General features: G+C 45.5%; 1 protein-coding gene across 2 annotated transcripts in view; it reads right to left on the reverse strand.

Annotated features, from left to right (window-relative positions):
- Myb (proto-oncogene like protein Myb) overlaps nucleotides 1–12,406 on the reverse strand; it is a 60,534-nt gene that overhangs the window by 38,630 nt on the left and 9,498 nt on the right. Inside the window, exon 1 of one of the 2 annotated variants that reach the window (XM_078185291.1) lies at nucleotides 1,570–2,416. The exons of the other annotated variant lie outside the window; for it this stretch is intronic. Within the exon in view, the coding sequence (XP_078041417.1) occupies nucleotides 1,570–1,670 (101 nt within the window). The 5' untranslated portion in view covers nucleotides 1,671–2,416. Of the gene's footprint in view, nucleotides 1–1,569; nucleotides 2,417–12,406 lie in introns of those variants that run through there. 2 annotated transcript variants of the gene reach the window in all.

The following is a 12,406-nucleotide window of genomic DNA, read 5'->3' on the forward strand; positions in this document are numbered from 1 at the left end:
TATCCCAACGATGGGATTATCTATGAGAAATCAACAGTTTCGTTAGTGGATATACTTTCTTTGTTCTCGCATTTCAAAGATTTACTGCCAAGCAGATTTATGATTGTTCAATGCTATGGATTCTCGAGGCTTGAAGGACCTTCGAACCAGATGCTATACAGCGACCCACTGAACACTGATGTGGAAACTAGTCAGTCGTCACAGAAATTATATTAGTTAGGTACAGGTAACACCGCACTTCTTTACAACACGGTACGAAAATTGGGGAAACCCCTGGTAAAACACGGCGTCCTAGAACAGTAGGTCACACTGACATGGTTAGAAAATTAGTACCGTGTACTTACAAAAATCCTACAATTTTTCAGTCACGTGGTCCGCCTCGAATATGCTTCGAGCAACCGAATAAATAAGCAGACTAGTTGGACACGACGATATAAAAACTTGTAGAACAACTGGCTGCTCAATCTATCCGAGATAAGGCCGCATCCTTTGATATCGACGCTGAACCGGAGACTTCCGTTGTTCGCTGGCCGGCGTTCCAGGACGTTCGTTGCATGCTGGGCTGTGTACCGCAGCCGGCCTCGTGCATTTGTTTTGCGAAACCGAAACCTAACCGCGCGAATTGTACGGCTCGTTACCGGTGACAGCTCGCGCGAGATAAACCCGAGGAGCGTGGTGAATTTGAATAAACGCGATAACCTTGCAACCCAGCTTGGGAACCTGTTCGAAGCCCGTGAAACGAGATTGCAAACGATTCGCCGTTGCATCTCTCCGCGGGAACCTTTGTTTTCTACATGTCGAACGACCGAAGACCGATTCCCGTGTTCTGCGGAATTTTAATGGCTCGATTTAATCGCGGAACATGATCTTAACGAACATATTACGTGAGCCGCGTACCCGTGATATAATTCGTAGCCGTTCCACCGGTCTAGTCCGACCGAAATTAGGAGTTTTGAGGTTAGAGCGCGGCCCAGATTTTCGCGCAGTCCGACGAATTCGTAATCGATCGCTTGTAATTAACTTTACGAGAACGTTGCTCGAAATGTATTCCAAAATCATCATGAAGAAAAGTACGGGTCAACATCAGTTGCGGAAAACTGAACTCCAGCTTTATTGACCACTTTACCCCTTCCCTCTCTGAGTAAACTTATATGTCAACTATTTTTCGACACTACTTTCTACTAAGGTTACATTCGATCTATCGATTGTCAGTACGTTGTGTTTGTCCAGAGTCCTGCTCGATGGTACTCCCGAACCGGCAACCGCAAAAAGATTGTAATAAATTAACTAACTTTCTGTGAATAATTTAAATGTCAATTAGCTGTGACATACGAATGCATATACATATATACATGTGATCAACGATCTTCCGAAGTATTTGAGAAGAGAAGACTCGTAAACGCTCGTTCCAACGATCGAATATCTCGTCGTGGAACCGTAAAATTTCACAGTTTTTTTGGACACCGTTTAATCTTATCTCTGCCTAAAAAATTCGCGTTCGACAATGGACCGTCGGTTTGACAGAGACCCGTTGTTGTAGTCCCGATAAGTTATAGATAGGTTACTTACGCCTCGGTCGGTGGCGGCGAATAGAACGACGAGTGGTAGGCACCAATATCCAGTACTTTCGCTGGCATGAGCATTCCATTCGACACTACATCCATTCTCATGAGGGTAGTTTCCGGAGAAAAACGGTTTGCCGTACGGTTCGTCGGGCCTCGGTCCGAAAAAAACTCGAACCCTCGGTGTCCTTCGAGCGGTTTTCACGTGGTGACGTCGTAAACCATCGTCGGGATTCTTTTGCCGTGGACGCAAACCGTCCAATAGGAGCCGCGTTAATTACTGGTATACGAAAACACGATTCACGTAGTCCGAAATCTTCAGGCGATCATAGTCGTGATATCATGGGACACCGTCGATCCACGGGGCTTACAACAATGCAGTCGGGTTCCCACGATGCTCGCGAAAACATAAGAACTACGTGTTCCCGTCTTTGTCAGTCTCTGTCGGTAACAATGCACCCTCGTGGCAGACGCGTATTTCGCACACACGTACACACACCATTCGCGGCTTGGACCGTTCCGAATAAACAGGAAGGGGGGCGACAGAAACTGAGCGCGCGCCCGGTAAAACAGATGATCGATTGTTATCAGTCGCGGGTGTGGATAGAGAAGGGGAGGTTTGGGTGCACGCGTCGCGACAACGCGAGGCAGCGTGCTCTTCGTGGGGTGAAAGGAGCGATAAAGGACGAGCCGCGAATACAGTAGAACCGTGAGGGATCAGTGCGTCATTCCCGGAGACCGTTGGCGATTCTGTCGGAAGAACTTCGAGTCTCCGACGATGTTGTCCATAACGTAGTTCCGTGTAATGTGTCGCGACGCGCGCCCAAAGTCGAGCAGAGTCGCGCGAAGCTGGTCCTGACGGATCGGCGTTTAGATTTGAACTGAGGGTACCCGGCTGGTTTGCCGGCCTAACATGCCGGGCTGTTGCCGCTGTTGGCAACGCGTGGTGGGGAAAGGTACAGCAGACCGCCAAGGGAATGGAAGGACAGGAGGGGAGCCATTGGGACGACGAGATGGTACGCAGGGCGCGATGAAACTCTGGCCCCCGTCCCTGTCCCTACAGGCGGCCCCGTCTCCTTCTCTTTCGCACTTTCGTTCACTCTCCCGATCTCTCGCTTCCTCTCTCATTCCCTCTATCTCGGCCGCGTTCGTGTCCCTGCGCATGGGTATATGTACACACACGCGGCCGTCGACAGTGCTCGCTCATTCAACTCGTGGAAAAAAGCAGCCGGACGGCCGATGCTGCGACGAAAGCTCTTTCGTTCACCCTTCCTCGTTTTCGAATTAACATGTTAAGCGCCGGCACGATCTCGGGAAAGGCTAGCCCACGGGTCTATTAAGGAAACTGAACGCTCCTCCGAGGTATACTTTTTGTTCGAAAGCGTCTTTTGATAGCGCGGCACAGAATGGATTCTCGGGGTCATGTATTTTAATGCAGCGAAATATAATGTGGTGCGTTTTTGTTGTACCGGGATTCTTTTCAGCTCGTAATAGCGCGGAATCAACGCCGGTTAAATTAATCGGGGGATTCGGGCATGCGGACGAGGCGGTTTTCTTGTACGCGCGGATTACGCTCGAACCGTGGAACTATGTATAATATCGATCTCGTATAGAGCTAGCGGGAACGTCTCGCGGGCATGCGAGCAGAATTAGAGACTCGGTAGTTCGCCGAGTCGTTTTCGAGCTTAATGCGAATTGATGCGGCGTTTGTTTCACGGACGACGCAGGACATTATCCATTTACTGCGTTAGCGATGGCGCGGAGAGGGTGCGACGAAACTGAAGCTGCGTCTATGGGGCTCGCGCGGCTGTGTTGGTACCTACATGGCTCTCTCGGCCACCCATCGTCATTAGGCTCGTGGCCGTGACTGCCGAAAGACGATATTCTGTCGACATTTTTTATGCAACTAACAGCTAATACAGAATAAAGTGGAACGGATGTAAAAGTACGATTTGTCGCCGCTCCTATTTCACCATGGATACGATACACCCCTTGAAAGAACAAGTTTTGTCAATAATAAACTTCACGTTAATTATGGCTATGGAAAGATCTATTTTCTTACAAATAATTTAAAAATTAGTGTTGCGCTATGAGTCGCGTGAGACTTTCTCCATAGTTTCCGAAGGCCCTGTGTAGAAAAACTTTTTGTTACATGAAGGCAGCTGTCGCGCGCGCGCGCGCCAAAGAGGCGAAGAATCGCTTTGGAAGAATTCTCAGGTCACATTCGGAGGAAATAGGGGCACCCCTATTTTGCTTCGACACCGATCGTTCTTCTTTCGACCCGAGAAAGGACTAGCTGTCCTGGCATTCCCCACTTATGTAACCAATTTGGAGGACGCATTTGGTTTCGCCTGTGCAGAAGCAAGGTGCACGCGACGGAAGTTACGCAAATTCAGAACTTTTACGAACCTATACCATAAATAATAACGAGCACGAAGTATACACGTTGTTAAATTTACAGGAATAATTTATAAGCAGTAGTTACATTAGAATTTATTAACATTTGATTTCAGATTTAATTGTATTTATAGGAAAAATATTATTAAAATATTTTCAGCAGTCCGGATATATCGAAAGGGACGACATATTTTTTTTATTTAATTTCTGTCTCTTAAAATCGTTTTTAAAAATAGTTATTTGGCACGAAGATGCGCGGTATAGTAATCATTAGTCAGTCGATCTGTACCTATACCTACCGTGCCCCGTCCCCAACGATGTGGAAATTCAATGTCTACTTTTCCATTGTCGAAAGCCAACGAGTTCTAGAATCGGTTCGATTATTCATTCATCGATCCTCGTCGTGCACGCGTCGCGTTGAATGGATGCGAGGAACAACAACGGTATCTCGATTTGTCAATGGATCCGTTTAACGAGGTGTGCTCCCAAAAGCGATTGCTACAGACGCCTCCGGCTAGGCAAACAGTATCTGGTAGGACACTCCGAACCCAGGGCAGAACACTGGAAACAATGCGACTTCGTGCGAGCATTTCCGCTGCCGCCGATCCATCCTGCTATAGTACAATACAAATACAGGTGTCGGCAGAGACGGTTCGCGTTGCGCTCGTAAACGTGTGAACGCCGTCGTCGCGCGGAGGAAGTGGTATAGGAGCATAAGTAGTGAAATTACACGGTGCATACGCTATCGAGACGGCGAGCCGACGATTGGGATTCGACGGGACGAGAAGATTCCACGATGAAACGGATGTGGCGAATCTCGGACGCGTCCTGGACCCAAAAAGAGTACGGCGGTTTCCTGGATCTCAATCGAGACAGGTCCTTTTTTCGGTAGGATCGCGTTTTTTACGCCTTTTGTACCAATGATCATTCGACTGCGGAACTCCGTGAAAAATAAAAATGTTCCGCATCCGTTTCGATAAGCAGGAGTCGCTTGGGATACCGATCTCACTTGTGATACTTTTAAAAGCGTATCAATAAAAATATGTAAAATCCACAGGCTATTTATTATGACCTTTGCAAAACTATTTGCTTGTTGCACTATTCGCCTGTACTGTTTAAAAGAATTAAACATGTACCCCACTTTGACGAGTCCGGCCACTAATAAATATTTCCAGCAATTCATTCGATAACTTAAGTTAGTGGCGTTTTACTAGTATACTCGTTATAACACAAAATATTGTCATTTTTATACTCGTAAAAAAAAAACAGCTAACTTGTTAGGATCTGTAATTAAGAAGAAAATTGTACGACGAAGGGTTGACGATTATGGAACATTGAATTTTCGAGGATCAAAGTATTCGAAGCAAAGTCTCCAACATCAATCGCTATTATACTGATTTTTCTGGAAAAAAAGATTGACATTTTCGGTTCCCGGGAGTTCTGTCTTGAGTGCCATTGCTCCAGAAGCATCACCTGTATTCGTCGCTGCCACAGGTGGGGGGTCAAAGTCAGCGTTCTCTTAGGAAACCCCGCTGAATGTCGCGCGTAGGCTGCTCGATGGGGTGGAGGTCGCGATACCTCTTTAAATGAACAAGGCACCGGGGGCCAGTGTTTTGAAAACAAAGGACATGCGCGCGTTGCCTGTGAGAACGTAGTTTAATACCGGCAGAACACTACTCGCTCGGTGCACGCCTCGGGGTGCGTCTGCATCGTTGCTCGCGAATACTTTCCCACCGTGGAGTCCGTGGCTGGACCCAACCACCGACTGTACAGGCCGTTTCTTAATATGTGGGAAGCGTTGGAAGGACGAGCGTCACCCGAGGAACAAGAAAGATCCTTGCGGACCTCTCTCGTTCGTCGCGTTGACCGTCGCGTTCGTCGCTCGCTGGCGACACGATCACAGAATGTTCGTTCTTTCGTTTGCAATTTCATTCGTTATCCAACAAATTCTTTGAATCGATACTGTCATTTAAATTGTCCGAAATTGTTATTTAAAAGGAGATTATTATTAGGTTAGATACAACCCAGTTTGTTAACAACAAGCTTTCGGTAAATAAAGGGCTAAGATGGTTTAACATTTCACATGCTACAGGTTAGTGGAGCCGGTTACTGTTCCCTGACCAATCATTTATTTTCGAGTATAATTAATTTTATATTCACCGAATAAGATATATTAACTATTTGTATCCTCTTATTTATTTTCTCATGAAAAAACTAATACATAAACAATTAATTATTTCCCGAAAAAACAAATCAAAGATACAGCAATCGACAACTAAAGCACTAAGTCCAAATTTCTGCAAAGAACTTGAAGTTCTGAAGCTGGATGTATCATGGCCACGAAGCTGGAAGTTTGCTCTTTGCAAAGATGCAATTATTGAGGAACGCCCTGTACAGTCGCAAACAGGTCATGGAGTTCTCGGTCGGCGTGCATTCGTGACCCACAACGCGTTTCAGCCAATTTTCTGCACGCTCGTTCATGTACAGAGCATTTATTCGCGTGTGTTACATTGCCTCGTGTACACTTTATGATTATTGACAATCTGTTTGATATTGTCAATCTATTCGGTATTGTAAATCTGTTTGATATTGTCAATATATCTTATATTGGCAATCCATGTGCTATTTTAAATCTATTCGCTACCATCAATTTACTTAATATTGTAGACTCATTTGATACTGTAAATCTACGTTGACGTTCCCGCTTAATCGAAGAAAAATTTGTCTTCGAACTCCGTGTGGTGCCACTCGCGGCCGAACTCCACAAAGTCCGGTGCCAACACCATGGGTGTTCGTCTTATGCAACGCGGGGTGTGGGCTCCGAATATTTTTCACTTCACTGCCCGGGGAACTCGATAAAGTGTACCTTTACCCACGATCAGAACTCGAATCTACTCGATTTCCATCTCGAGACACTGGAGACTGTGTATCGACGACGAAATAGCCACGGCACGTATTATACACTCGTTGTTCGTTGCTGGTAAACTAAAAATTGCTTACTAATACCTGCTGCACAAACGAAGCAAATCATACATAACCCTCCACTGTCACCCTGGCTCGAAATGACCGAAATTTATGTTTAAAGGAAACGATATTCTACAATGTACAAATTAAATTTTTAAGTTTTAGAGTTCTAATGACACTGCTAGTTTTTCAATGACGCATCTTTCAGAATCACATGACATACTACAACAGCGAAGGGTGAAATAAATGTAAAATAAATAATCTCAAGTAACTCTGTTTATCTTATCCGATAGTTCTGATACTAAAAATCGACTCTGTACTAATCTTCTCGAAAGCAGCCGAGACAGGAGCATCGGAAGACGGTCGTAGAATTCAAATCGTCCGAGCATCTAACGTTCGTCGGCGCGAAGGTTCTCGGACAGCGGTTATCTCGCGTTGCTGCTAATGAGACGGAGAAGGAAACAAGCTGCGACGACGAGCGGAGATGGAGCCCGAGAGTGGCCGTGCCGTGGACGCGGAATCCGTGGCAATTGTACGGGTTCTTTGAATCGTTACCGCGGGAGGCCAAGACGTTCCGGTGTGAATTGGCCTTTACGTGTAGTCGTGGAAGGTTAAACAAGAAAAATAAGCCGGGAGGAAAAAGAGATGCTGCGGAGAGAAGAAGCGTGTGGCGCGACGCGAGGCGGGCCGGAGGGGGACACGGAAGAGAAAGGAAGACGAGCGAAAGACGAAGGAACGAGAGAAAAGGGTCGGGACCGGGCAACAGAAGTGGCCGGCAAAGCCCCGGAGAGTTCAGGCAAGGCGGCCTCGCGGTTTCGAACGATGCTTTCGTTCTGAGAACCGATCGCCGGACGAAAACGCGAGCCAAACCGACAAAAGCGGTCGTCGCCGAATCGACACTGATCCGCCGGCCACCACGGATTTAAATCCTTCTGGCGAAAGACGCGCGACGACGAGACCGCAGCCATTGCTCCCCGAAGAGGTTCATTGAGCTATCGACGCCACCTTTGTCATTCATAGACCCGCTGTCGGCGACCATTGCTTCTCTTTTTGCATAGAAGATAGCCGAAGCTTAGCTCGTACCTATTAGGACTTCGGACCTGCGTCATTAGACCCGTTTCCAGAGAATTGCTCACGACATAATGCAATTAGGGTGGATTTACCGGTTGTGGACCAATTTGTATTTCAATAGTCTTAAAGTCTTCTATCACATGAGAAATGAACAAGCCCAGCGGCGACTCTGAGACACCACTAAAAATTGTCACGTCACCTTTCAAAATAACTTCAATATTATCAAATTTCATTATCATCAAAAATTATATATTATTATCAAAAATTTTAGACAAGAATCTGTCAACTTTGACCGATGATAACACCGCGAGAAATCATAGTCGATGGTCTTGTTAACATAAAGTAAAAATTTCAATCTTTAATTTAAAAAAAAAATCATACTACGACCATACTTATCCAAAATTGTTCTATGTTAACAATTTTATAATCAGCACATTTCAAATATTACTACATAAAATGTAAACCAAATAATGTAATGTACGACATGGTAGTTAATACAGTAGTTTTATTTTACTTTGTTTATTCTAGTTACCGGAGCTAGATAAGTCACGTCGTATTTAAAGCGAGTTGAAAGACGGGTTCTATTTCGTTCGATCTATTCAACTATTAGTGCCAATCTAGAAGTCTTTTGCCTCTGGCAGTCTTCGACAAGGAGTCGTCGTGTGAAAGAACAACCACGGCGAACAAGTTCAGCAACGAATTTCCAACGCTTCCGTAAAAATTGGAACCTTCCTCGACGAAGCGAAGGATGCCGACCAGGTCGGAAATATTCTGGTGCGGCGGTCGGATAAGAATGCGAATGGGCCCAGAGTGAGATTCGTAGAACGGAGGCCAGGACCCCCACCGAAATTTGGCACTGTCAACGCGGTGTGTTCTCACGGGATAATTGAGCGGCGCTGGCGCGTTTCGCGCGGGCACAAAATAGTAAACGGCAAGTAATATCAACGTCTAGTTCATTTACCAGTTCGCCGGGCATTGTGGGGCCATTCAGGCCGACCGGATACGAAGTAGACGTAAACACTAAATACATAGAATATGGAAATGAATGCAATGCCCGTGGAACAGGTCACGAGATTCTTTGAACCTCTCTTCTGGTCCAGAGGCCTCTCTCTCTCGGCCCGAACCAGAGAAATAGAAGGCGAAGAACAACAACAACAAGAAAAAACGAGAAGGAGCAGGACGCCATTCATGCGCGTAGCGCTTGGGAAGCGCGAAAAATTATGCCGAAAACCTCCTCCTCCTCGTCTCTCTTCTTCCCTTTTCTTATTCTTTGTACTATACTTTGTTTTCTTTTTGTTCTTCGTACGAATCGACGATATTGTCGAACAGATTACACGGCTGCTTCGCCGGTATCGCATCAAGCCGCGGCAGATGGTGTTGTATTCCTTTGACTTCCCGTCACAATGAGCCACGAGACGCGAGAGGTAGCCGGCGGTCCTCCTCCCCTGTGAAGAGAATCCCGGCGAGCGCAAGGACGCGGTTCTCCCTTGGGTCCCTTTCTCAGGCGTAAGACATGCACCGATCGCTGTCTCCGTAATTGCGAATTCCTACGGCGAAGATCTTCCACGTCCGAATACAGACCGCCGGGCTTATTATGCCTCGGCCCGAAAAACCGGCGAGGACACTCCGCCGCCGGTACACGGTAAGTGCATCTAAGTTACGGCGTTCTCGTCCTGTAATCACGCCCCTGTTCTTGTAATTGCGTCATCTTCACCGTGTACCGCAGGGTAAACGATCTTTGCTTTCGCGGAGTTGCGGTGGTCCTTTTCCATCATTTGTTCTCGGACGATTTACGACTTTTCTGTAACCTTGATTGTTGTTCTGTATTCAATAATTAATGATGTAACGAATACTTTAATATTCTTGAATATTATTGTTCTAGGCTGGGAATATTTTTGTGATAAAACTGGGTGCTAACTTTGAAAGAATATTTTTCTTCTCCTGCCGACTGTAACCATAGTCGTTGCGATTCAGGCTACTTTTAATTTCATAGCTACAGCTGCTTTCTAAAAAGGGTCCTGCTACGAGCTCTAGTACAATGGTGTTTCGAAGAATTAAGGCAACGCGTACAGTAGCGGACATTCTAAGACGATGAATTTTAACATATTACCTTCCACCGTTACCGACATACCTGGTTACATTTATTTTATTTAACGTTACTAAATACATCCAGATACTCTTATTAAATATGATAAAAATGTCGTTCAAGAATCCTTTATGAAAGGAACACGTCTCAAGACAACACAGCGAAAAGAATTCTCTCCATGAATTATAATAAGTGAGACATCGTTCCGGAGAAGATTAGCGATTACACCACACTCTACCAATTTTTACAGCAACAAAAATTACTGGAGAAGCTCCCATAGGGCCACGGTGTTCAATTATTTTGCGGTACCACCTCCTTAAAAAAAAACCGCAAGGACTCGAGTGACCCAGTAGCCAGCCAACGTCTGCAGAAATGAAATTGCAAACCTTCGGCAAGCAGCACAGTTTTTGCTGTGCGCGATGAGCGCAAAAAGCCAGTCTAGTTATTACGGAATCTGCTCGAATTTTCACGGGTGCGTCCGTCTTGGCAGCCGCGAGGCACGCCGGGAGGCAGAAGACGGCAGATCCGGCACAAAAGGGATGCCTTCTACCATATACGTTGGCAGAAGGCACAGCGATACCTCTGAGAATGGATGCAGGTCGTTTCACGATGCAGACAGGTTTTTCCCTTTGATGTGCACGGAGAGTCCGCCTTCCGGGTTCTCAGCCGACTAGAGACCGTAGAAGACGTTCGATGTCGCGCCTTACCGCTACGGAGTGGTTGAGAACCGTCCCGCGATGGCGCTATTGGTATTCGCGCGGGGAACACGCGGCACCCCGTAATTTCGCTCGTATTAACGCGCCGCGCTTCGGGAACCACGAGTTCCACGGCCGTATTGCGGTACTCGCGGACTCCGTGGTTCGGTAACTGGCCAAAAACCGGCATAAATTGCGCGCTTCCTGTACCGGATTTTCGGGAGGTTCTCGAACTCGCCTTCTGACCGTCGGACATACAGGGTGTTGACGAAACAGATCCGAGAAATCGCGGGGATGATGATACGGATCGTGTACGCGATGCGCTCGCGAACGCGATGGAATCGTTCGTTTCCCCACGTGACTTTTCTCTTTTCGTATTTTTACGACAATGGTGTTTATTCTGGGACTTAATTTACAATATTTGTTTTCTATCAGTCTATTTTGTCGTATAAGATTATCACATTGAACGAAACAAGCGAAGCACTGACAACTGAGTTTAACTAACTTTAAAAGGGTGAACGAAATGTAGATAACAATTTAAAGACCGAGATCTCTTTCTAGATTAGAAGACTGAAGTAAAAATTGGTCCAGTCAGCTTTAGCGCAACAAGGATATTACATTAATTTTTAGAAAGGGATTTGTAAATTTCGCTTCCCAAGTTTTTGTCAATAAACTGCGGTTCGGTTTTCTCATCATAAAAATACCCGAAGCGACTGGTACCTATCAAATCACCTTAACTAATTAATACACTGTTAGATATTTTAATTGCAGAATATTTAAACATTTCTTTAACCCCTTGCACTGTAATAACGAGTCAAACGCGTGAAAAAGATTCCATGTGTACGACCTACTAAATATGAATATTATTAATTTCTTCCAGATGGAAATCAAATTGAATTGTTTTATTATCAAAGTCGGAAGTAAATAAAGACAATAGAAGAAAGAAAAATTGTCTGAACCTGTTAACTCTTTGCACTCGAGCGGCGTCCCGGAGGCGCCATGGAAAATGATTGTACCACGTATTAAAATAATTTTAATATCACAATAGAATTATCTAACATTATTTAACGTTAAAATATTATAATAAATGCAATAAATACATCATATAAAATATAGTAAATTATTTGAATTGAAAATGCTACAGATCAGAGAAATTATTTTAGATTTCAAATTAAAATAGCTCCGAGCGTAAAGGATTAAGTAAAATATTAGGAACAAATAAGTGCTAATCAATGGAACGTAAAAGGGGTCGTAGTGCAAGGGGTTAAAGTCTGTGAAGAGAATTATTAGAGCGTCCCACGTGTACGCTCTTTGTTTTCACAAAGTGGTTACTCTGAAATGCACAGCATTTATCGATTTAACAAGCATCGCATAAATTTGTGTGCTAAAGATCGCTAATAAGCGGCGCCGTTTACTTTTCCGCGAGCCTCGAATTTACGAACTGCCAGCGAGCGCGACGATATAGAAAATTACAGGGTCTCGGTGCCGGAACGTCGTACAGCCTCCGTATCGGGCGGCCCGCCGAGCGATTTGCCCCGGACGCAACAAACAGCAAGCGTAACAAGAGTAATTAACTGGGTTCGTAACTTCGGCCGGGCTCGGGTTACGCCGCGCAACGAGCGCAACATCCG

Source organism: Augochlora pura, chromosome 7 (assembly GCF_028453695.1).
Source record: "Augochlora pura isolate Apur16 chromosome 7, APUR_v2.2.1, whole genome shotgun sequence".
NCBI lineage: Eukaryota > Metazoa > Arthropoda > Insecta > Hymenoptera > Halictidae > Augochlora > Augochlora pura.